The sequence below is a fragment of the Aptenodytes forsteri genome, unplaced genomic scaffold, assembly GCF_000699145.1.
Source record: "Aptenodytes forsteri isolate BGI_AS27 unplaced genomic scaffold, ASM69914v1 Scaffold216, whole genome shotgun sequence".
NCBI lineage: Eukaryota > Metazoa > Chordata > Aves > Sphenisciformes > Spheniscidae > Aptenodytes > Aptenodytes forsteri.
Window position 1 is genome coordinate 17820 of NW_008796114.1, and position 24588 is coordinate 42407.

General features: G+C 45.4%; 1 protein-coding gene across 1 annotated transcript; it reads left to right on the forward strand.

The window, feature by feature from the left end:
• Positions 1-5296: 5296 nt before the first annotated feature.
• On the forward strand, positions 5297-19214 carry LOC103905472 (general transcription factor IIE subunit 1). Its single transcript, XM_009287151.1, has 4 exons — positions 5297-5441; positions 8769-8970; positions 13977-14224; positions 17499-19214. The coding sequence occupies exons 1-4, from the start codon at positions 5297-5299 to the stop codon at positions 17927-17929; spliced, it is 1026 nt and encodes a 341-aa protein (XP_009285426.1). The 3' UTR covers positions 17930-19214.
• Positions 19215-24588: the final 5374 nt, after the last annotated feature.

Sequence of the window (24588 nt, forward strand, 5' to 3'; positions counted from 1 at the left end):
TTATTATAATGAGGAGAAAATGACATTTTTAAATTTTTTTTATTAATCTGTATTGTTCTCTGTTGGTGGCCCTAGTAGCTTTGTGGAGAAAGCTCATGCAGTAGGGAATTTTTCTTGCGACACATTAAGGGAATTTGAAAATAAAGGGTTTCAGTTGTTGGCATTTCTGAGCCGCCTTCTATTGAATTTGAAGCCCTTTTTGACTACAAGTAGCATAGTAGGTGTGCCAGAGTTGTAAAACTCTCTCCTCAGGGAATCTGTTGTATGTTAGGATTCAGTGGTGACAGCGAACATTGAAGGATAGATCTCTTCCAGAAAATCAGAAGTGCTGGTGTGGTTTAACAAATAGATCTCAGGCATGGGAAGTCTTTAATGTTTGCCATTGCCTGAAACAGGGGATCTGGAGCGACTCTCTGAATGTTTTCCTACTTCTGTTTCCCTGTCCCTAAATGCTTGAGATTTTCAGGGAAGAAAAACGCTGTCCTTATATATTCGAAGGTGTTGCCGAGGGTGTCTTATCTTAGCAGTTCCTACTTTTATTGTTAATAGCAGGGTTCATTTTGTGCCGAGAGGGTCCAGAACAAGTGCTGGACACTATTCTTGGCCATCTGTAATAACATTCCAGAACCACCATTTTTCCAAATTATGTCTAGGATAATGTAACTGCCTGAGTAAAATCCGCTCTGCAGCTTAACAGAGCGACCTTCTGTTTCCAGGACTGACAGTCCCTCAAATTTTTATACATTTTACACACTGCTCTCAGGGAGAATAAATAATACATGAACATATGCACTGGCTAAGTGAAATTTCCTTTTGATTTTAGTGAGACAGTGGTTAATGGCAATTATAAAATATATTTCTTTCACCTTTTGCTAATCATGCTGTGTGTTTAGGAGTATGCCTTTATCTCTTTTTTTATTATAAGTTGCCATCTTGTTTTTATTTTTGTCGTTGATTGTTTTGATCTTTTTTCATATGTTGGCAGTTGCAGTTTTGAACCCTCCTGAACACACTTCTGGCAGAATTACCTCATCTGAATCAGAAATAGTGCTACTGCATAAGTGCCCTTAAATGCTGTGTCTGCTACATCTATATTACAATAATAGAAGCTTTGCAAAGAAAACTGATTGACGTTAATCCCAAATAAAATGTTTACTCTCTGTTTAATACCTGGTGGGCAATTCAATACTCTGAATCTGTATTAAACAAGAAAAATGTTTAAGAAGCATTGTTAAGGCTCTAAATCAGGTACTCAAAAGTCAGAGCTATATCTTGGTGTGCATATATTATGAATTGCTGTTGAGCTGTATGATCAAATGCTGTTTTTTGCACTTACTGAATTCATAAAATAAACCATTTTTGAAGGCTGATTTGGAGGGTAAGAAGTATATAAGACTCCTTCCCAAACATGCCGTATGTGTGGGCTAGGCAGTTGAATGCTGCTGCTGAACTCTATTTTATCCTCCTGCCTCCACTGTAGAGTCCCATATGACGTTGAAGTCAGTGAAAACAAGCTGTTTGCAGGTGAATGATCCGTGCTTGTTCTCTAATTCACAGAAAACTGTCTTAAAACCTTATGGTCTGATACTGAGAAGTATTGATCTCATAGCTGTTGACTCAGTAGGGTTTGTACTAGAATATATATGTACCTAGGAGAAACTGGGTCTAGATTTGGGGCATATAAAGTTAAAAGGAATTTTTTTTTTCCTTCATTTTAGGTTCTCGATCTCATTTGTAAACTGTAGATAAAACAACTTTCTTAGGAATTCAGATACCATAGAAAAATTCATAAAGAGATTAAAATCTCTCTTCAGATAACAGTATTAGTTACATTATTTGTTCCTAGCGCCATTTCTAGCTGAACTGCTGTGCTTGACATTTTATAAACGCGCACTCCACACGCTTCCTCAGTCATCTGAGGCAGAATTGTGATATAAAAGATGTTTTAGCAAATTGCAGTCTAGGATCTGATAATAGGATGTGTCAGGCAGCCTTTAGTATTGGTTATTGCTATCCTTCATGCCCATAATCCTAATTGTGTGTACCTGGTAGTACCTCTTCAGGAAAGGCAGAGAGGGATAGAGGAGATGCTGTACTTTCTTAGCCTGTTAAGAAGAGAGCTGTCAGTTCTGGGGGCAGGATGCTGGATTTAGCAGTCCACGTTCATGTCCGCTCAGGCCTCATCTGGCGAGTGTCACGATTTGGTTGCAGTGCTGTTTGTAGGGGTGCTGCATACTTGGCTTCGAACTACAGCCACTGCGCTGACCATCTCCTCTGGGCAGCGTCGTCCTGTGTACTGTTCAGTTCTCTCCTTTCAGATATCACCCGCATGTTCCGGATTTGCTCCGTCACCGTCTCTGCCCAATGTTACGCATCTCAGTTGCAATATACCTTATCTTCTCTATAGTTAGAAATTTTAAAGTGAGCCTTTTCAGACTGTTGGGATGAAGCCTGACGCTTTTTGGGTTTCAATGGCAAAGCTGGATGTTTTATTCCAGAAGTGGGGTTAGCAGATCTTCCCAAAATGCTGACGTTTCCTACACATGGTCCAGTGTTTGTTCTTGTGCCGTAAGCAGCTCTGACAACAGCGTCTGCTCTGGACTATCCCAAACAGGACTAATATAAAAACATACACTTTCTCTGTCACGTTTCAAGATAGAGTACTGCAGTCAGCCCTGGGCTGTGGAGTGTCCTCAAGAGCTTGAGATCCAGTGGACCATGAAACCTGTCTTAGAAAGATGAGATGTGGCATTACATTTTATGTAATACACTGTGCTCTGTAATTGGCTCTTTTAATGCATCTGTAGAAACACTGAATTACTTGCAAGAGAGAATGGTATTGCTGTGGTGTTCAGGAGACAGATTTTATCAGTGGGTTTCTCTATTTTTTGCCTAAAACAACTGGGGTTTTGGAAGTCAAATGTGAATACAAATGTACTTGGGACTATAGGTCTCCAATATGGGGAGAAAAGAGAGATGGGGCAGGGAAGGCTACCCAATAAAATCGAAAGGAGACTCATCTTTCCTTGGGGCAGGAGCGCGTTTCCCACTCAGACACACTAGGTTGCTTTCTCATTGAGATGATAAGGGCAGTTTAATGAGGGCTGAGAAGTCTGTTTAAGTCTGGGAATCACTAAAGATCAACAGCTCCTACAGTCTAATCTGCGTTATCATTAATCCAGTTAACAATCAACTGTTTTAACAATTAGCTCGGTTACTAGCTTGGTCCATTAAGGTCATTAAAACTCTCTTTGCTTCAATTTAACCCCTCAAGTTGCTACTTCTAGTAGGTGAGTATCCTTATATCCTAATGTGGAGTATGTTATGGTAACTAATGATCCAGGTCTGTTGTAGCCACTCGGCCTACTATTTTTGTCTTTAATGATTCAGGAGAGAAATGCCTTTAGGTGCTGTTGTAAACAGTCCTCTAAATCTTGAAAATCAATAAGAAATGAAAGGAAGTTAATTATAACTTGTACTGACAGCACTGCCTATTACTTAGGTTGCTAAGTATTTCCATTACATGAGCTTGGATCGTTTGTGGAGGGCGGGCGTAGGAATTGCTCTGTGTTTTTTGTTCGGTTCAAAACTTTGTCAGACACTTTATGCTGAGTTTTTCCCATTCTGTGCATCCAACTAAGTTTAATTTGCTTAGGAAAATGTAATCGAAAAACAGTTTGGCCATTTTGAAGAATGGGCTGATGAGGAAATGGAAGAGGAGACTGGAGAAGTGCATATTCCTTTGCTTGTGTTACATTGTTCTGAATGACAGGTTATGCTGTGAAAAGATCTTCCACCTCTCTGGCTTGAAACAGGAAATTAATCTGATGACCAGGGCTCAAATTAAGAAGCAGAATTAACTGGTCAAAGAGCGTGGGGCAGAGAGGCGTGGGAGTGGGGAGAGGCTGAGATTGGAAAAAGCAACTCAGGAGTGGACAGGATGGACATGTCAGATGGACAGGGAAGTCTGAGAAGTGAGAGAAGCCCAGGCTGAGAAAGCAGGACTAGATAGACCAGGACTTGCTAGCAAGGAGAACAGGACCATCAGAGTGGGGAAAAGCCAGGAACTGGGGTGGGAGCAGTTGGGAAGAGCTGGGTAGGAAACCTCAGGCTCGGGGCTAGCAGGTAGGATAGCAGATTCCCACAAAGCACATCTCTTCCGAGAAGCTAGAGCAGGACCCTGAGGTGTTTCCTTCTCATCCTCCCTTTGTTGCCAGGAAGGAAGCTGGCAAGGCATCCTGCTCCCACTGCAGCTGATCCACGCAGCACTAGCAGGTTGTCATCTTCCATGTTATTTCATTCAGTCAAATGGCGGAGGCCTGTGCGGAACTGAGGGCTCCAGGTCTGCAGATTAACCATATGGCTGTCGGCACAACATCACACAGCGGGAGACATTTGTCTGGCTTCCTGTTGGTAGGAACCTAGGAAACTCCTGTCCTTTCCTCAGGGTCTTAATACTCTCTTTTTAACATCAAATGAAGCATTCAGGGTTAGAGAGTGCTGAAATTAAAGTTGCTTATGCATCCTGTAACTTTTTCTCTGTGACATAATTTTTTTTCCCCCACAAAACATGTGCTTTGCTCTGTGAGACAGCTGAGCTGTGCGCTTATAAAGCACTTTCCGTGTGGCTTGCTGCAGAAGAAGGAAAAACGTGCAGTGTGAGAGTCAGGGAATTACTTGAAGAAAATGGCTGTAGTAGCCACAGGAACATGATCTGATCCTCCAGGCCGGCTGAGTTTCTGTGCGTTGTTGGACTAGTCATTTTGAGCTAAACTTTTCAAAGGCTATCATTAGCTGTTGTACCTAACTCGTTTGAGATGCCTGATTCTAGAGCCTGGAAGAAGATTCATAAAAATACTGCATGCTCTTTGCTGAAACAGAAGTTTCCGAAAAGCATTTCTTAGGCATGTCGAATCAAGTACTGCTCAAATCAGCAGATACTTCTGAAATTGTGCCATCTGTGCCTTAGCTCACTCTCCATGTAACGGTAATAATGCTACTTCTAAAAGAAGGTTGTGGGAGATTTTGAAAATAAATTAGTTTAATGTTTTGTGATGCAGTCAAGAATAAAGAATTGGATGAGGATGAAGGTGGAAGAATAAAAAGGAGCTGAAAGATTATAGTATAATGTACGGTGTCATGCACCTAGCATCTAATGCAAATGTCTCCTATAAATGTGGAGCTCATCAACTGGAAACTACAAAGGAGGCGGAAAGGTCTGGGAGCATTGCTAGATCTTGTGATAATTGAGGCAGCACTTTCATGATCCGTTACACTGTGATCTTAAAAGGTCTCAATGGCTATCAGAGAAGCACTAATGCCGTTGGGCTTTTGGGAAGACTCATCTGGACGCTTGTATATACTTCCAGCTTCACAGCAGAAAGATGAGAGCAAACTGGAGAAAGTGCTCAAGGAGGCTGACAGCATGGTCGAAGGAATGGGTGTCCAGTTTTAAAAGGCAAAGAAAAATGTGTGGCTTATTGAGCCTTGCAAAATGAAGATGGGAGGTATGAATAAGACAGCAGTTTGTAAATATGCCTGAAGGATTAACAGCAAGATGGAAGCTAGCTGAGCTGAGGTACAGGTTTTGGTACAACCGTAAATAGTTTTGAAATGAATGGGAATAAGTTTAGGTTGAAAATTAAATAGTTTGTAAGTGTCAGAGTAGTGAGAGTCTGGGGCAGTATCCCAAAGGACAGAGTGGAAGGAAGACACCTTGTCAGGCTGGAGATGAGGCTTGAACCCTTTGAGAAGGGTGTAAGCAGGACCTGGGCTCAGACTGAGGAGGCTGTAGCCAGTTAAATGTGTTCATTATAGCAGATGTAGCATGCACGCTTGGACATCGTGCATGCAATGCATGTGGGCAGTTGACCTTTTCCTTCTTTCAAGTGAAATCAAGTCATTAAGAATTATCTCTAAATACTCTGGCCCTATACTTCAGAGCTTGAGCTGCTTTAATCTTAGTATGCCTTGGGGAGCCAGATTACCAGCATATCTGCCCTGGAGAGTCTGGGAGCAGATGAGGAGATCTCTTTCAGATGGCTGGTTTTCAGCGTGCAGCCAGAGAGGTCTGTTGAGTGCCTGAGCATGTGCGGAAAGACAGGGATGTATGTGCTCTCCATTAGCATTTCCAAGATGCAGGAAAGCCTCATGTCTGTTTGCTCCAGGATATCTACTTGTCCTGGTTTATGCAGCATATTTGAATGGAAAACTATCAGTTGTGTAAGGGCTGAAGGAAGAAATACATTGTCGGAGTGGGAACATGGCCATTCTTAGCCTTTGGATGACTTCTCCTTCATGTTTGTCACATGCAATTCATATCTGCAAGGAACATGTGCTACTGCTGATGGGATGTGCCATGTTATAAAAGCTCTGGTGACATTTTGTGACCTCTTAAAGTCTAACAGAAGAGGTTTGCAACATATAAATGCCATCTGTCATGGCAAAGCAACTTCCCAGTTCTCTAATCACATATGCCTCTTGTGAAATGCTGCATCACCTCGAAAAAAATCAGCATATTAATGGAGGAAGCTTGTCATTTCACTCATTCCCAGATTCTTTACGTAATAAGTAAAAAAAAAGTTAATAGATTAATTAAGAACCCTGAGGGGTGGAAGTTGCAGCAAATCCATGATAGCTTTAGGAGTTCCGTTTCATTAGAGCTGTATTTACTTTCTGATTTTTTGATACTCTGAATTGGAACCATTCTCCCTACGATCTTAATCTTTTGCAGATACTCATGGGGTTCACAGATGGAAGCGTGAAAAGTCTGAGCTGTCTTAGGAACATGTAACAGGACTTTTGGGGGGGATGTAAAAAGAGGAGTTTTCCTCATTAACCTGTGTTTGTTCACTAAGTCCATTATGGGAACTGAGATGTGCTAATTATTTTAAATTGATTCAAGTTGGTTGCCAATTTGTCATGCCGATAGCCTCAGATGTGGGATAAGGAGACCAAACTTTGGCTTCAATTTTTGCCGGGCTGACAGCTTATATAATGTACAATTTTTGAATCAATAGGGGCAATTTTTACAGCCTGAAAAAATAAGCAGAGTGTTTCATGCTTGGATGGGAGAGAAGAGCACTTTATCCACTTATCCTTTACTTTGCATACCACTGTTCTTGGGTGCTCTAGCTTTTACGTGTAGATAAGACAAACTTTCTAAAGAGAGAGTTTATTGCAGGAAATGTGTATGTATTACAGGCCACGTATACAACACAGTCGCATTAATTTATGAGTAATGATGAGCAAAAGCTACTTCAGATGGTGCCGAGGTAGCAAACTGCATCTCTACAGACTGTGGTGAGAGGCAACAGATCTACCTCCTGTCATAAACAGTGCTTTTGTGTGTTTTCCAAGAAGTGTGCAAGCATTGTCTAGCCCTCACAGCCATCAGTGAAGAAGTTAGGTCTGTTTTTATCGCTGTCTTACAGGCAGAGAAAGAGGTACACTGAAAAATGAAGTGACAAGACTGGCAAATCTGTGTAAGCAGCAAAACAAGATACCAGAAGCCCTGGCTTGCCAGCCTGTCTCACTACATCATGCCCGTGTGCCCTGGGCAAACCCCATTCTTTCGACTGTGTTTGTACATAGCATTGGTGATACAGCAGGCTTCAATGCTGATTCTAATACTGATTTTTAAACATAAGCTTATCATTTCCCTGATATGACCTATCCTCAGGCTCCCTATTAGTAAAAAGATCTTTTCCTTTCTTCATTGGGGTATTGAGAGATGATGCTAGATGTGTATAGGTGTCACAGAACAGATAAATTAAAAAATCACACAGGGACAAGAGAAATCGAGAAGCCTGTGAGCATTGCTCTGGATATAAGCGTTCTGAGGAGGCAGAGGTACGTTCTCAGCCCAGTACTTGCAAGGATAAGTCATTACACTGTGCTGCTCTCCTCGTAGTGGACCATATGGTAAGGTCCTACTGTGCATGCACTGCCCTAAGGGTCCTACTCACAGATGAAACTGAAAAGCCTGCTGTGCAGGAGTTCAGTAGGTTTTTTGTAACTGCATTGCCATGCAACCATTTCAGTTGCCTTTATGTTTGACCTGTTTTTATAAATCCTGATGAGGTCTGTAAAACGAGCTTATTCTTAATTGCCATTCATACAATTCTTGTCTTGCCATTCTTAATTTCAAGAAGTTAATATGGGGGTTAGGTGGGATAAATTTTTGCATTTGCTGCTCTGCAGTAATGACCATTTTGCATGTTTTGGCCCTGGAACAGAAGGAGCAGCCATCTTTTTTGCATCAGTTGCAGAGTGAAAATGGTTATACTAGCAGTTACTGCAGAGTGGTTGGTGCAGTGTAAAACTACACCCTACTTCATTGTGAAATTAGCCAGTTCACGTGGCCTGGGAGACACCAGTGCAAGCACCTGAAACAGACGATATTTGAACTCCTGAGAGTATTGTGAAGCTTTTTATCACAGCCCAGTCGCAGCTGACATTTAAAATGTGAAGCAAGAAAGAGGGAGTGAGATTAGGAGGTGTCTCAGTAGAGGTACTCCAGCCCATCTGGGCTTTTCAGAGCGAGAAACTGTACCCAACTGGGTATCACTGGATGGCATCAAAATGTTTGCTTTGTTGTCTGCTTAAATAATAACCAGGTACGCTGTGTGTGGGAAGGGATTGTCAGGGGGAGAAAAGCTATTTAGCATCAAGCTAAGAAAACAGCAAAGGAGTGCTGTTTAAAAGGCTGTATAAAGAGCCAGGCCTGTTGCTTTCCTTCCAATGCTTAGCAGCTTTTTTCATTTTAGGAACTTTCCGCTGTACTTTCTGTGAGACTGAAGTGGAAGAAGATGAGTCGGCGATGCCCAAAAAGGATGCAAGGACACTCGTGGCAAGATTTAATGAGCAGATTGAGCCCATCTATGCGCTGCTTCGTGAGACGGAAGACATTAACTTAGCCTATGAAATCCTCGAGCCAGAACCCACAGAGATTCCTGCCCTGAAGCAGAGGTGGGAATGCGCCTGGTCTTTTCTCACGGCGCTGCTTCCTTGTAGTGCGTTCGTCTGCTCTGTGAGGCTTTCCCAAACCTTGTGCAGCCTCTGGCTGCATTGAGGACTTACTTGTTCAGCACCAACTGTGCAAGCAACTGACAGATTCCCCAAGGAATGTGCGGTTTATAAGGAGACAAAGGGCCGTAACCATTTTTTACTAAACAAGGCAGATGACTATTCTTCTGGTCAGCCTCCTGCATGTCGTTTTCTGTGGGGTGGGGTACTCGAATTACCTGCTGCTTGCTGTGCTGCAGCTGGTATATTTACCAAGCCCTTGCCCCAGTATTTAAGAAATGCAAACTGCAGCCATTTGGCAAAGCTCTGAAGGTGCCATCTACTCTACACTGTTGTCTTTCTCTCAAACCCTTGTCTTTCATCTGTTCCTTTTGCTTCTACCCAGCTTTTGAAACTAAGCTATCTGCATTCTACGCTTTGCATTCTAGTTCGAAGGCATTACTTGTAATAAGGGTATTTTTTTCTTCTGATTTTCTCCTACTTGTTACACACCTCTTCTTTTCGGGAGGAGGCCATGTTATAGTCAAAAACTCTTTAAAAATGTTCCTACCCATGGGAAATGACACTTTCTTTCAGAACATTCCTAGCTGTACAAAAACAGATGATGTTTAAATAATGCAGAAAGATGTGGGGAGCTGTCAGTTTTGTCAGCTGTGGTGAAATATGATGCACTTCTCTGTGTTTAAAAAAAATTAATTAAACACATGGGGGGGAGCAAAATGTACCACAGGGGGAAGCATTCCCACAGTGCTTTGGGGTGCTGGGCTTTAGTTAATGGGAGAGCAAGCAGGATACTCTTTTTTTCTCTCAGGCTAACCTTGAGAGAGAATGTTCCTCATATATTCATGCTGGACAGTTTCTAATTAATATAATGAAAAATTCTTTGTCTGTTCATAGTCTTTTTCTAGCCAAGAAAGTAGCTAATTTTCCTCATCATTCTGGTAGAAAAACAGAAGCAATATAGAGAGGGGAAGAGATTTTTCCAAGGTCACTCAACATGTCTTTGGTGATATGGGGAGTCTTTGAAGCCTGTATGCCCAAGCTGAATCACTAGCCTTTGCTTTAAAAACCCTTTTCTGTAGTTTGAGTAGTAGAACTGGGATAACCCCACCAAAAAGAGAGTCATTTCTCAGTCTTCCCCTTCTGTGCACAGGAAATTATCACAGCAGAAGCCTGGTGCAGTCCCATGATTAAATAGCAGCACCCACTTACTTGACTCTTAAATACTTAAAAAACATTGTAAATGATTAATTACTTTGTACAAGGAATGACAAAATAAATAGGCGGCTTTTTAAATGCTTACTTGAACACAACTTGCTTCAGCACATACAATGATTTAATTATTTATTAACTCTTATTAATTCAAAGCAGTTAATTGAATGAAAGCGCTGCTGTGAGATTTTTTTTTTTTTAAGTGTCAAACCCTGGGTTATTTATTCCCTCTGTTTTTATGGAGTCTTGAGTGACTGAAATCATTGACAAAACTGACATTTGGTGATTCTGAAACAAACAGAATAGGTCACGAAGTGCCTCATTGTCTCTTTGCACCAATGCAGGCAACTTCATGTCTTTTCAGGAGAGTTACAGCTCTAAGCGACCACACTGACATTGCATAACTGTCATTCACCTGCCGTGGGAAACTGGGCAGATCTTCGTTTATATCTTTCTAGGAGGCCATTAATTTTCTTAATCTTGGCAAAGCATGAGTTAGCCCCACAGGTTTCAAAATAAACCTGCTTTACCTAAGCCCTTCTCTGTGCTTTTCTAAAACAGATGGATTTTAATATCCCCTCCATTTTCTTATGTCAGAATTGCATGATTTTATATAACAAAAATCTTCACAGAATTAATTTTCTGTGGTCATGCTATCAAGGACCATGGGTTGTCTGTTGTGAAGTTGAAGCTCTTAAGAGCAGCTAAGTGAAAAAGTGCTTTATTTCAAACACGGCACAAAGAGTTATCCCCTTTATGCAAGACCTTTTCTTAATAGTCTGGGCAGGATTGAGATGGAAATTTCAAGTTGTTTCCACATTGCATAGTATGGTTTCTGTGGGCTATACCTCAGCTATGTCAAGGTTTATTTATGTTGCCTTTAAAGGCAGCTAACCACTCATTAAGGGATTTCCACCAGGGTAAAACAACCGATGGGTAACAGAGCAAATGTAGCCACATCTGGGCCACTGAACTGCCACAGTTCCTGGCTGCAGGATGGCCGTGCAAAGTCTAGACCTAGGTGAGGAAAAAGCAGATCTTGGATCTAAGAGAGAGAGAGAGATTTAAGAGCGTGCTCCCTTCATCTGCTCTGTGCTGCCTGTAAGGCAACTCGCACATCTGGCCTTTTGCTGGTGCCTGATCCATGGTGTTTAATCCTATACTTTGGAACAGGGTCACTGAAGATCTCTTCTGGCAGCAAGGAGTATTCCCCTGTTAACGTAGTCTTGAGGGGCTGCTGACTCCTACCAACAGTGTTGCTGAAGATGCAGTTCCACAAACAAGGAAGTAAATTGAGACACATTTTCAAAGCTCACCAGGGTCTGAAAGTAGACAGAAAGTGTCTAGATGGTTCCACCTAAGTGTGGGACATTGCAGTAGATGGCTTAAATTAATTAGTACTGTAGGTGTCTCTTAGAGTTGTTACTTGTGTTTTTGAAATGTTCCTGACGTCACGGAATAAGTGTTTTGCTGCTAAATGATACCGTGTAGGAAAAAAAGTCCATTTCAGGCACACTTACGGGGACCTCTGTGCAAAAGTATTATTAGGCAGTTCCTGGCACTACCGAGTATTTAGCTGTCACACTGCAGTCGTGGGGAGGGAGAGCCTGGGGGAGAGCTGCATTGTGTATCTTGTGAGGAAAGTGGATTACATAAAATCGTCAGGGAAACGCTAGTTAGATTTCTGTTGTGTGGGAAGCAGAGTGGTGCTTTTCACAGAACACACGCCTGTCTTGAGGAGCTGAAAGGTACCAACACTTGAAATTACACATTGGGAAGAAGGTCTCTGTGTGGTTCCTTAGGTTATATAAGCAATACATGTGCATGAGTCTTCTGCCCCAAAATTCAAGGCTGCTGTGAAGCTCTCCTAGCAGGGCTGGCTGCAGGAGAGAACTGGTTAGTGTGTGGACACATGCTAACACGGATGCTGTGAAGTATTTGCTAACAGACCCCAGTAAACTCACTATTGAGAGGCTGTGAGTAGCCCTTAATCCACAATGCGGCTGAACACACCAATATTTTTTATCTGGGAAAGAGAGATGATCACCGACCTGCGTATTTTCCCCTCACTGTTTACCCCTAAAAATCCAGCAGAATTAGCTCATCAAGCAGCGGTTAAGTCCTTGCTGAATTAAAAAATTGCATATTACTCAGGTCTTCTCCAGCTGCATCCTTATTTTAAGCTTCTCGGTTGGAGGAAAGATCGTTGGGTAGATAGCAGTGACTGAACCGTGCTCACTGACAACTTCTGTCAACTCAGCTGGCAGCAGAGCAGGAACACTGTGAGTATCCTGGATGGATTTGCTCTGGACAAGAGGAGGAGTCCTGGCAGGTCTGTTACCTGTGAAAAGCCTTAGGTACCACTGGCAGTCAGATGACTGAAATTATATGGCTGAGGGTGGGCACAGTCTGCAGTGGATCTGTTTCTCTGAGAAGATGAAATATGATTTTGAAGTAGAGGAACGGTCGCGTTTGGCTTTCCCCACCCAGACAGCAGTGAGTTTCCATTCAGCTGCTTTCCCTGATCAATGCATATGTAGCAGCACAGGCCAGAGAGAGTATTTTAGGCTTATTGCCATTGCTATGCAGAAAATACTCCACCTGATGTCCTCTTTCCAAGGATCCAAGCAGGAATGTTTCTTTTCTCCATCAGTCTCCTGAGCTAGAACGGAGCCTGGAGGAAAATGTGCTGGCTGCAGCTCCTCTTAGAAAACAAGGGAGGGCTAGGCTTCAACTGCCGTACCCTTCACAGCAGTCATCGCCTTTCTTTCTCCAGCTTTTCCACGATGAAGACAGTTCTGTCTTGCCTCCTCCCACACACCATCACCACACAAAGCCCTTTGCCCAGCCCTAGTCCTCTGGTTTGAAGGTGCCCTCTCGTCTTTTCTTCTTTTCTGCCTGGACTCCCAAAAACAGGGGGGGATAGCCACAAACTGCCGTACCCTTCACAGCAGTCATCGCCTTTCTTTCTCCAGCTTTTCCACGATGAAGACAGTTCTGTCTTGCCTCCTCCCACACACCATCACCACACAAAGCCCTTTGCCCAGCCCTAGTCCTCTGGTTTGAAGGTGCCCTCTCGTCTTTTCTTCTTTTCTGCCTGGACTCCCCAGTCCTCCCAAGGCTGTGCCTGTGGATAGTACGGCTCTCCTGTGTAACACAGGAGATGTGACTTACCACTGGCATTGTCACTCACAATTCAAGCAAAGGTTTGAACTGTGTTTTTCATGGTGAGTTAACTCCTTCACGAGTCCTGTGATTAATAATGGTTCACAGATCTGAGCATGCTGGGACTCTGGGCCCATCATCTGACTTGTTTAAACTTTAGTGCTTTTTTTTAACACAGTATAGGGTTGCTGTGAAAAGGCCAAAAAGAGACTTTTCCAAATACCAGATTACTGTTCAACTGTGTTTTGCTGCTGTGACACTTATTTCAGGGTATTCTGGGATTTTGTTTGTTTTCACATGAGTGCATCAGCAGCTTTAGTGCCATCTCTTCTTTTCAGTGTCTGTTGTGGAAATTGCCATGGCCTCATGTAGGGTTTCCCATTAGAGACCCCCAAGTTCCCCAAACCAGCAAGCTGGTGTAGAAATTCCTGGCACCACGTGTTAGAAATCAGAATGCAAGCTCTCAGTGCAGATCATGGGAGATAACTAATCATAGTTTAAGTGTTGCAATGCTGGCCAAGGAAGGGCTTGTCCTGAGTGCTCTGTTTTTTCTCTCTTTGACTTTTATGTAGCAAGGAGCGTGCAGCTGGTACTGGTTCAGGGACAGCAGCTGGCCTTGCAGGTGGACACCATCGGGAAGCATGGACTACAAAAGGACCATCATATGAGGACTTGTACACCCAGAACGTTGTCATCAGCATGGAGGACCAGGAGGATCTTAACCGGTCTGCAAGTGAAGGAAAGCTGGCCAGAGAGAGACCAATTTGGCTACGGGAGAGCACAGTGCAGGGGGCTTATGACCCTGATGAAATCAAAGATGGTAAGAAAATTCACAGAGCAGAAGTACTGCTCTGCTTATGTGATGCTCTTAGAGTGCTGTCAAAAATGTTTCCCCTGTGTGTGTACAGCTGCTGCTCCCTACACTCCAGATTTTGTCTGCTCCCCTCTGCTGTGCAAAGCACCTATGTGTAGGCAGATGTAAAAAATCCTGGTTTATTAGATCCAGGATTGAAATCTAGGTCAGTAAAGCTGAGTTACCCACAGAATTGTTTGTGCTTCTAAAATGTTAATTATCTGTTACGTCTTCCATCTTGAGAGTTTATTGCTTTTGGACGAAGGTCTTTCAATCTCATCTAGAAAGCTGCCCCCCTAATAGGTCACTGCTGAAAAATAACATTTATTAACATTCGGTCACTCTGAAGCCTACCAAATCTACCAGCAGTGTTTTTGTGCTCCCAGCCACCTTCTTGCCAATTGTTGTTCAAAATGTGTTTTATATGAAGAATATGTCAGAAATAAAGCTTCTGGAAGTACAGTAGGAAGGTCTGTCACCATGGCAGGTGAGTCTTCATTGCTTTCTGTTTGTTTCTCATGATCCTTGCTTTTATTTTCATTCATGTTGGGGTCAGGTTGTCCATAGACAATAGTCAAGATCTTGTAACCACTAGTAGAAACATTCTGCTTTGGTAAGTGTGCTATTTAAGCTTATGCACTAAAAATAGGAAGTAGAGACCTTCTGATTTTTACAAGAGTGAATGAATAGATGCAATATTCCAAGTCATTTGAGGATTATAGAATGAAACTGTTGATGCCCTAGGAAGAGAAGATGGCAAAAGGGAACCGCATGTGTAAGCATGAGACCCTGGAACCAGTGCAGTGTTCAGGAGAGGAGTGGAATATGTAGGTATAGCAGAAGTGAAGAACATTGATTTCACAATAATGTGAAACAATTGTTTGCATGTAATGCCTTTCAAGTGTACAGATCCCAAAACTTCTTCCAAATAGATTAAACAAAGTGAGGTGATTGAAACAACCTCCTCCTGCAGTCTGTAGCAGATCTTGTTGTTACTCACCAGCCATGGTGAGTTCTCACCCCGTTTTTCTGCTAGACATTCAATTCACCTGTAGTTTTAAATTGGCTCCTTGAGATGAGTTTTGGTGTACACAGCATAAATGTTTCTCAGATGCCACTGAAGGAGATGGATGGGGAGTATATCACCTTACAGCACAAGGGCGTCACTGCTTAACCTTCACCACTACTGGAGATCAAAGAGGGGACTTGTGGAAATAGCCTGAAATTGCTGCTGCAAGACGTTTCTATAGCTCTTGGATGACATCAACAGGGAGGAAGAAAACTTGGGACTGTTGACAGAAAAGATTCACTGCTTGGATCTGGCAGGAACAGTTCTCGCAAGCAAGACAGCCCCGCTCCTGAGCCACAAAAGTCAGACTTTGTGGAGCTACCCCAGGCTGTCATCACTTCACAGCTCTCAATGTGATGAGCTACGATATTATCTCTCGGAGATGCTCTCCAATAGCCTCTTTGCTCTACAGTCACAAGCAACAAGCTGAGCACAAGGCTGCCAACACACAACGCCTTCATTCTTCCTTTCTTTCAAGAATTTTGCCAGTGCATTAATAATAGTAGTTGCAGCCATCACCCGTTACTACAACTTCATTTACAATAAAAACATGAGTCCAGTGAAGTTAGGGGTGGGTCTTTTGGCCTTTATTTTACCACAGGAAAGGAGTGACCACAAACTCCCCTGGCTTTTAGCGCTAAATGCAGAACCTACTTCCTTAGTTCACCTGTTTCTCAGCATTTTTTTCATCTCAAGTTGAAAACAGTAACCAGTGCATTTTTGATGCTGGGGGAAAGGCTTGGGTGCCAACTGCCTGGATGTGGTGCTGGAACCATGAGGGTCCAGGTCTTTGAGAAGCAGGCAAGTGGCGTTAATGTATGAAGGCAGAATGCCGTCACCGCAGCTCCAGCAGTTGTTCATAGGCAGCGTCTTTAAGTGCAAGAGAGAAAGTTTGCCACGGGGAGTCTGTCTTACTTTTTAGGCCTTGTTTTTACATAAGGTTCTCCGTATTTCATTTTTTGTTCTGGGGTTTTTTCTTTTTTTTCCATACTGCCTGTAGGTTTATTGGTGCTGGGTGGACTCACAGTCCTCTCATCAAATATAGGATTAAGAGAAGTTTTCTGCAGAATGCCACTTTTTTAACAGAATTTTACCTTTTGAATCCGTGAACTGCAGACACCCTGCCTACCCAAACCATGTCAAACCCTCCCAGCTACAGTACAGCCAAGCTTACTGAAAGAGGAGCATAGGCCGTGTGTCTGTCAGCTGGGAAACTGCAGTCCCCTTCAAATAAGAGGTCCAGGTAGGGAGCCAGAGAGACTGGCTGGGCTGCGTTTCAGCTTGGAGAGCAGGAGCTGTTTTAACGCAGCCTTCCACGCTGTGCTGTGCGGCTTGGCTGCAGGCTGTAAGCTGCATGTGCTTTGCGAGATAGATCCTGCTCGCTACCACCGTGTTCCAGTAATGAGCTTTTCCCCTTCCTGCCTGGTAGGTGGACCTCTGAGCTTACCAGACGTGGCTACTTTGTTTTATAACACGTGGTTTCTGCATACTCCCTGTCTGCCTGGACTCATCTGCTTCTCTGTCTTAATCCTTATAGATGGGGAGCTCGACAGGCCAGGGCCTAGTTTTGGGTCTGTGTTTATGGTCTGTGCCGGCAACACCCCATGGTCTTGGTCATCACCGCAAGTCCTTCAGGCTGTGGCCATGCAACCTGGAAACAAAGGGACAAGAAGGAAACAGCCTGTGCTTGTTCACCTGTGAAACAGCACCAAGATACTTGCTGTATCTCAGACAAGTGTCATCATTAGGTGCATAGTCTGTGTATCTGGGAAGCCCAGATTTAGGTCCCAAGGACTGCTTTCTGCTCCACACTAAGGAAGTGCATCAGCCCAGCTGAGGGGCACTTGAGTCCCTGGAGGGTCTTTTCCAGGTGCCTGCCATCACGTGTTTGTTGCCTTCTCTTGCAATGTGCTGCTGGCTGAGGCTCCCAGCTGGGAGCCACAGTGACTCCAGGCCTCCCAGCTCCTAGGAAATGTCAATACTTGCTCCTCTGTTATGAGAAAAAACATAACTTTCTTTGACTTTTAAGGGAGAGGAGGAGCTGACATAGAGAAAGGATGTGAATTGGCCAAGCGTGCTCAGTGGCAGTAATTAATACGGGTCCAGAAAGCCTTCAGGGCCGTCACCCAGATCTCTGTGAGGAAACGATCATTCTCTTGTGTCTCTTTGCAGGGAGCCGGGACCTGGATGCCTTCCAGGAGCGTGAGGAGGGCCGGGCAGCTCTGGATGATAACGAGGAGGTGATGCGTGCCCTGCTTATCCACGAGAAGAAGACACCTTCTGCTTCAACAGTCACAGTTGGAGGTGCCGCTCCTCTCTCCGGTGCCAACGCTAGTGACTCCGAGAGCGAGACAAGCGAGTCGGAGGAGGAATCCCCTCCCCGCCCTCCCACCACGGCCACCACAACATACGGGCTGGAGGATGAGGAGGACGATGAAGAGTTTGAGGTGGTGGCAGAGGACCCCACCGTCACAGTGGCTGGGCGTCCGCACTCTTACAGCCAAGTGAGCCAGCGCCCTGAGCTGGTGGCCCAGATGACACCGGAAGAAAAAGAGGTTTACATAGCCATGGGGCGACGCATGTTTGAGGATATGTTTGATTAACTGCTTCCTGCCATGGCATTTTTTAAAAAGTGACTTTTTAAGCCAGAGACTCCCTAGTAAAACAGAAGACTGAAGTGCATCTTTCCTCCCCTGTGCGCAGGGACACTGGGGCTCGGGACTGCTAATCTCAGGCATCTTGCCCACCAGAGAGGGGAGCAGGAAGGCTGCATGTGCCAAAACAGGTAGGGGAGGACGAGTCTCAGAAGTGAGGATGCTTGCAAGGTAAAGATCTGCTTCAGGGTGCCCTGCACAGGCACTACTTTAACCCTCTTCAAGGCCCCAGCAGCTGCCCCCCCCCGATTGCTTTGGGTTGATTTTTGTTGCAGATCCTAGTGAAGTCCACATCCCTGCCCTCAGAGGACGTGAGGGCTCTGTAGTCTGATGAGAGTGCTCTGCAGAGGAGGGTGTAAGTAATGTTACAGCTGCCCGTGCTCAGTGAGGGGAGAGGAGAGGGAAGCACTCGTCTGCTGATGGCAAGCTTGGGCAGGGCTTGTAGCTGACCTCCTGCCTGCAGCCACTGGCCACCGGAGTGGCTATTTCTAAGCAGGCCTGTAGGCAGCAACCTTTTCTTGCTCCCATTTGCTCCTTACTAGGTCTCAGCACCTCAAAGTCAGGTGTAACTTGAAACACGCAGAGTGAAAGCCTTGGCAAGCACACATAGTCACTCTTTGTCAGTGTAACGAAAGCCCTCGTGGATCTGAGCTGTCAGATGCTCTGACTTACAAGGAGATACCTTCATTTTCCAGTATTGCTGCCTGTTGCTTCTGCCTAGCCCTGTCCAAACTCCAGTGTTGCAGACGGTTCGTAGTGGGCAGGGCTACAGTCAGGCAGTGCCAGAGAAATAGCGTAGCTAGTTTTTATTTGCAGTCACACCAGGGCTGTATCATTTTAAAAGGAATTATGCAATTTTGAATTCTGCTTTGGCACGCTCTTTTACCATAGAAAAACATACATCGGTGCCTACAGAGCAATATCATATTTTTAATGTTTTTCTCTTTCAATTGAAAATGTTGGTTTTTAAAATTGTTGTGTTTTCCTATCCAGTACTACAATAAAACAAAATGATAAAAGAATTTGGTGTTCCAGAGGGTAGGGGCCGTATTACGTGCTGTTCCATTTACATGGGCAGCATGAATTTGCTGTTCACTGAGACTGTAAATCTGTTTTATACTAACTATGCTTTCTGTGTTCTGCTAACCATGTAATGCCTCCTTTGTGGTTTTATTTTCAGCTTCCTGATATTTTGAATCCACTCTTTCTTTAAATAGTGTTTTAAATTTGCTTTTAAGTCATTTTAAAGAGGAATAAATAAACAGAAACTTCTCCCGTTGTCATATTCCAATTTGTCATGTGCCTAGTTGGGAATGTTGTTTGCTTATTATTTTGATTTACTCGATTCAAGAAAAAAAAACAATTTGAGGCCTTCCTTTGAGGGAAGTACTATTTGAAATCCCACTGCACATTGTTTCTTCTCGCCAGAGCTTCCTTGAATGCCTCGTGGAATCTCCTGCACTCTCAGGAAGGGTATTTTATTACACTGGTGCTGTGGGAGGCCCTTTTTGATCAGAACTTCCATTCCTTTCCTCCTTCCGTAGGCTGATGGCGGAGGTCTCGCAGACGTCATATTGCTAGTTAAAATGGTACTCTTGTGTAGACAGACTTCCAAGATCTGGTATCAAGCTTCTAGATATCAAGCCACAGAGCTGGTAAGTCAGATTCAGTGATCAGCTAACAGAAAAAAAGCGCTGTACCAATTCTGTCTAGATTTAATCTGGTTGAATTCAAGGTTAGCACTGGAGAAAAGCAAGTAGACAAGGAGCCGAAGACAGAAACTGAGAGCTAATCCTGAATACAGTGCGGATACTTATGCTCATGAACTCACCAGTAGTTTATAACTGAGCTTTTAGCTTGCAAAATCAAGCTGTAGGTTAAGTGAAGAAATACTGTGTTTTACTATAAGAGCACTGATATTGCATCTATATCCAGCATAAAGTAGTGGTTTTACTTAATAAACACATTTAATTGTGGTTTGTACGGTGGTTGTAATTTTTGTCATTCATCAAGTCCTGCACATGAGGGAATCGGCACGGTGGTTTGCAGGGCATGCCTTCTGTCCCTCATCCACCACATGCAGCCCTCGGGAGGACGGGTGAGGTCAAGATACACGAGCAGATGCCGTCATTGTTTCCTGCCCTCTCTAACAGCTTCTGGCTCTCGGTAAGGATGGCTGCTCTGCTCTGTTCCAGCCGGTTAGGGCTGTTGTCGAAGGACAACTATACGCTGCTACTGCCCTGTCATGACAAGCACTGCTTGAGTGAACAGGAGCATGTACAACCGATAGCGCCTTTTCTTCTCTCTTTTTTCTGCTACTGCCCTGTCATGACAAGCACTGCTTGAGTGAACAGGAGCATGTCACCAACCAAGCGCCTTTTCTTCTCTCTTTTTTTTTTTTTTTTCCTGCAACTGAAGCAGGGCTCTGCACACATGCCAAAAGAGGAAGGATGGCCGCCGCTGCAAGCAAAGCCAGCCACTGCCAGCAGGTCGGTGCTAACGCAAGGGATAAAGCCATCAGTTCTGAGGAAGGCCCCAGCCATTTCCTCTGGCTGCTGGACCACGTGTGCTGCATTAACACTAACCCAATAACACCGTGAGCGTGGTCGAGCGCTGAAGCCTTCCTGGGTGAATGCTCTGTCTAACCCCATTCAAACCAGTTTCTGTGTCTGCTTTCAGACTAAAGTGCATTTTATCTGATGAGTGCGCTTGAGGCCAGGGCACTGCAGCTCAGGCTGGAAAGAAAAACGCGTTTCTCATGCTGCTCATCCTCCTCCCCCCAAAGGTCAGAGGTGCTGGGTGCCTCTGCAGCCGTGCGAGAACTGCCTCTGTCTCTGCTTCCATTGTGGGTCAGGGAAACCGCAGTAGAGTGACATCCTCCCTGGCCCAGCAGAGAGGAGGCCAGAGCAGATCAGTGAAGCTGCTGATGGAAGGGAAGATCACTATCAACACTGGAAAACAGGAATGTTTTAATCTTTTTCACTAAGCTCCTGAAAATCGGCTTCCTCCACCAGGGAATCCCTGTCCATCCAACTCCTCTTTTCCTGTGTTCCTGCCTCCTTCAAACAGACTCGGATTAAGCAGGCTGTTGCTCTGTGAGATTCGAGGGATTTGAAGATCCCCTGGAGGAAGGGCGGAAAAATAGCGTCACCTCCTCCCTGACATCTAAGGAGCCCTGCCTCGGTGATGCCTGCAGCGCCAGGGCATGCTGCGGAGAAGTTTGACAGGGCCTGGGGTGGGGAGCAGCCAGCTGTGCTTGGGTCACTGTCTCCCGCTGCGCCCTGTAGGAGGAGAGAGAAAATTGTCTCAGGAATCAAATGCATGACAAAGCCTTCATGGAAATCTAAAGTTTAGGAGCAGGTGGAAGGACGTGAGGCCTGTCAGCAGAGGGGCAAGCCAGCAGGCTGTCTGGTATGTTCTCCTGGGTGGGTTGCGGAGGAGAGGCAGCAGCAGCAGCCCCGTTCCTCTGCCCTAGTATGCATCAGCATAAACAAATGAGACTGTGGGCTTGGTCCCGCGGAGGAGAGGCAGCAGCAGCAGCCCCGTTCCTCTGCCCTAGTATGCATCAGCATAAACAAATGAGACTGTGGGCTTGGTCCCGCGGAGGAGAGGCAGCAGCAGCAGCCCCGTTCCTCTGCCCTAGTATGCATCAGCATAAACAAATGAGACTGTGGGCTTGGTCCCGCGGAGGAGAGGCAGCAGCAGCAGCCCCGTTCCTCTGCCCTAGTATGCATCAGCATAAACAAATGAGACTGTGGGCTTGGTCCCGCGGAGGAGAGGCAGCAGCAGCAGCCCCGTTCCTCTGCCCTAGTATGCATCAGCATAAACAAATGAGACTGTGGGCTTGGTCCCGCGGAGGAGAGGCAGCAGCAGCAGCCCCGTTCCTCTGCCCTAGTATGCATCAGCATAAACAAATGAGACTGTGGGCTTGGTCCCGCGGAGGAGAGGCAGCAGCAGCAGCCCCGTTCCTCTGCCCTAGTATGCATCAGCATAAACAAATGAGACTGTGGGCTTGGTCCCGCGGAGGAGAGGCAGCAGCAGCAGCCCCGTTCCTCTGCCCTAGTATGCATCAGCATAAACAAATGAGACTGTGGGCTTGGTCCCGCGGAGGAGAGGCAGCAGCAGCAGCCCCGTTCCTCTGCCCTAGTATGCATCAGCATAAACAAATGAGACTGTGGGCTTGGTCCCGCGGAGGAGAGGCAGCAGCAGCAGCCCCGTTCCTCTGCCCTAGTATGCATCAGCATAAACAAATGAGACTGTGGGCTTGGTCCCGCGGAGGAGAGGCAGCAGCAGCAGCCCCGTTCCTCTGCCCTAGTATGCATCAGCATAAACAAATGAGACTGTGGGCTTGGTCCCGCGGAGGAGAGGCAGCAGCAGCAGCCCCGTTCCTCTGCCCTAGTATGCATCAGCATAAACAAATGAGACTGTGGGCTTGGTCCCGCGGAGGAGAGGCAGCAGCAGCAGCCCCGTTCCTCTGCCCTAGTATGCATCAGCATAAACAAATGAGACTGTGGGCTTGGTCCCGCGGAGGAGAGGCAGCAGCAGCAGCCCCGTTCCTCTGCCCTAGTATGCATCAGCATAAACAAATGAGACTGTGGGCTTGGTCCCGCGGAGGAGAGGCAGCAGCAGCAGCCCCGTTCCTCTGCCCTAGTATGCATCAGCATAAACAAATGAGACTGTGGGCTTGGTCCCGCGGAGGAGAGGCAGCAGCAGCAGCCCCGTTCCTCTGCCCTAGTATGCATCAGCATAAACAAATGAGACTGTGGGCTTGGTCCCTCGGAGGAGGGGGGTGTCACGCAGTGCTGCAAAAAAACGCTCTGGGCTGCTCCAGGACTGGTATTGCTGTATGCCGTTGGAAGCCCTGGGCGAGGTAACCATGTCCCTGGCTGGTTCGCAGGAGGCTTTGGAGTATTGATCTAAGCATGGACAGCCAAGCATCCCTAAGCATCACGATACACTCCAGTTTAAACTGTATTGAACGTGAGTCAACACAGCCTCTTCTCCAGGAGTGCGGGAGCTGGGGCTGAAGAGTAGCTTCTGTCTGCTGAGCTGCTTCCAGAATAACGATCAGTATTTATAAAGTCCAGGGAGACCATCGCTCATACAGCCTTGATAGGAGGTGTAGCCAGATGCTTGAAGCTGTTTAAGATGTGATTGCACAGAGAGTCATGGAGAAGCTGCTGCTAAAAGGAGCGGCAGCCCAAAGTGTGGGGAGCAACGTCTGACTGCTGGTGCTCCTGGAGAGCTGCCTGTCTGCCTGCCTGCTCCCTCCTAGGAGAGCACCGGCAGCGCCGGGCTGTCCAGGACTACAACCCCCTCACTCTCTGTGGCAGAGCTATGTTCTCCCTCTTTAAAAGTTACCCAGGGACATCTGGTCTTTTGCCTGTTTGGGATACCTAAATGAGCTGCCAGAAGGTGCTTTCTTATTTACCAGCATTAATTAGATTGAGAGAGAGAATGAACCTAATTTATATTTAAACAAAAATCGGATTTTGGAAGCGCCTGCTGTACCATTAAAAAACATATTAAGGGCAGTATTTGTGCAACCATCCTGGAAGCAGCAGACAGAAAGTCTCAGAACAACATACTTTAAATATAATAGGTATTTTTGCTTAAAATATGTTTCTGACCTAAATATAATTTAATTTACATCCCTTTGAACAGTTTGAAGCTAATGAACCAGCCAGGGATGGCAGAGAGGAGGCTGAGCCAGCCGCATCGGAAGCGACTCGGCTCCACTGCAGTGCATTAGAGACCCTGCGTGCGCTTCACCCCGGCTGCACGTAGCAATGAATGTGCAAATCCTGCCGAGAGCTGGCCACAGCAGCAGGAGGAAACCTTGGGCTGCTCAGCCGGAGAAACAGGCAGGGATCCAGCCTGAAAATTAAGGCTGATCTAATATTGTTCCACGAGCATTAATGTCTGTGTACAAAAAAGGTACGTCTGGCAAGGAGGAAAAATCACATCTCATACAGATATGATTAAAGCCCTGGCATATTACTTCTGCTTAGTTTTCACCTGGAATCCATACTGCCAGCCTCTGCCATCCCATTACTTGCTGGAAGAAGGAGGGTGAGCAGTGGTAATTTTGCAGCAAGCTAAAATTGTGCGTAGAGCTGAGAAGCCTGGCTCAGTTCCACCTGGTAAAGGGAACCTCCTATCCTTAAACATTCTTTTTCTGTGCTTCTGACAATGGAAATCTGCCTGATCCAATGCCAGATTTGCCAGGCATTGTTAGCAGAGTCCATGCTTTTCCGATGTCCTCTTAACATACATTGAGGGGGAGGAGGGAGAGCAGTATGCCAAGCACCATTTAATGGCTGCTACCAGCTGACCTGCGTACGCTTCGGTTGCAGTGTCTGAACCAGCCCTGTCCCATAGGTTGGGTCATTTTGGTCAGATTATCCATACCTGCTCTTTGCAAAGGTGCTTCTTGTTCTGCTTCTCCTGGTCAGTGCTGATGGGCTCCCATAAACTCAACCCCTCTGCAGTCACACACAGGTGCCAATTTAAAATGAAGTTTCAGTCCCCTCTCCACCAGCACCACCACCACCACAAGCAGCTCTGGCTTGTGCCACATCCACTCTGGGGGTATGTGGCACTGTCAC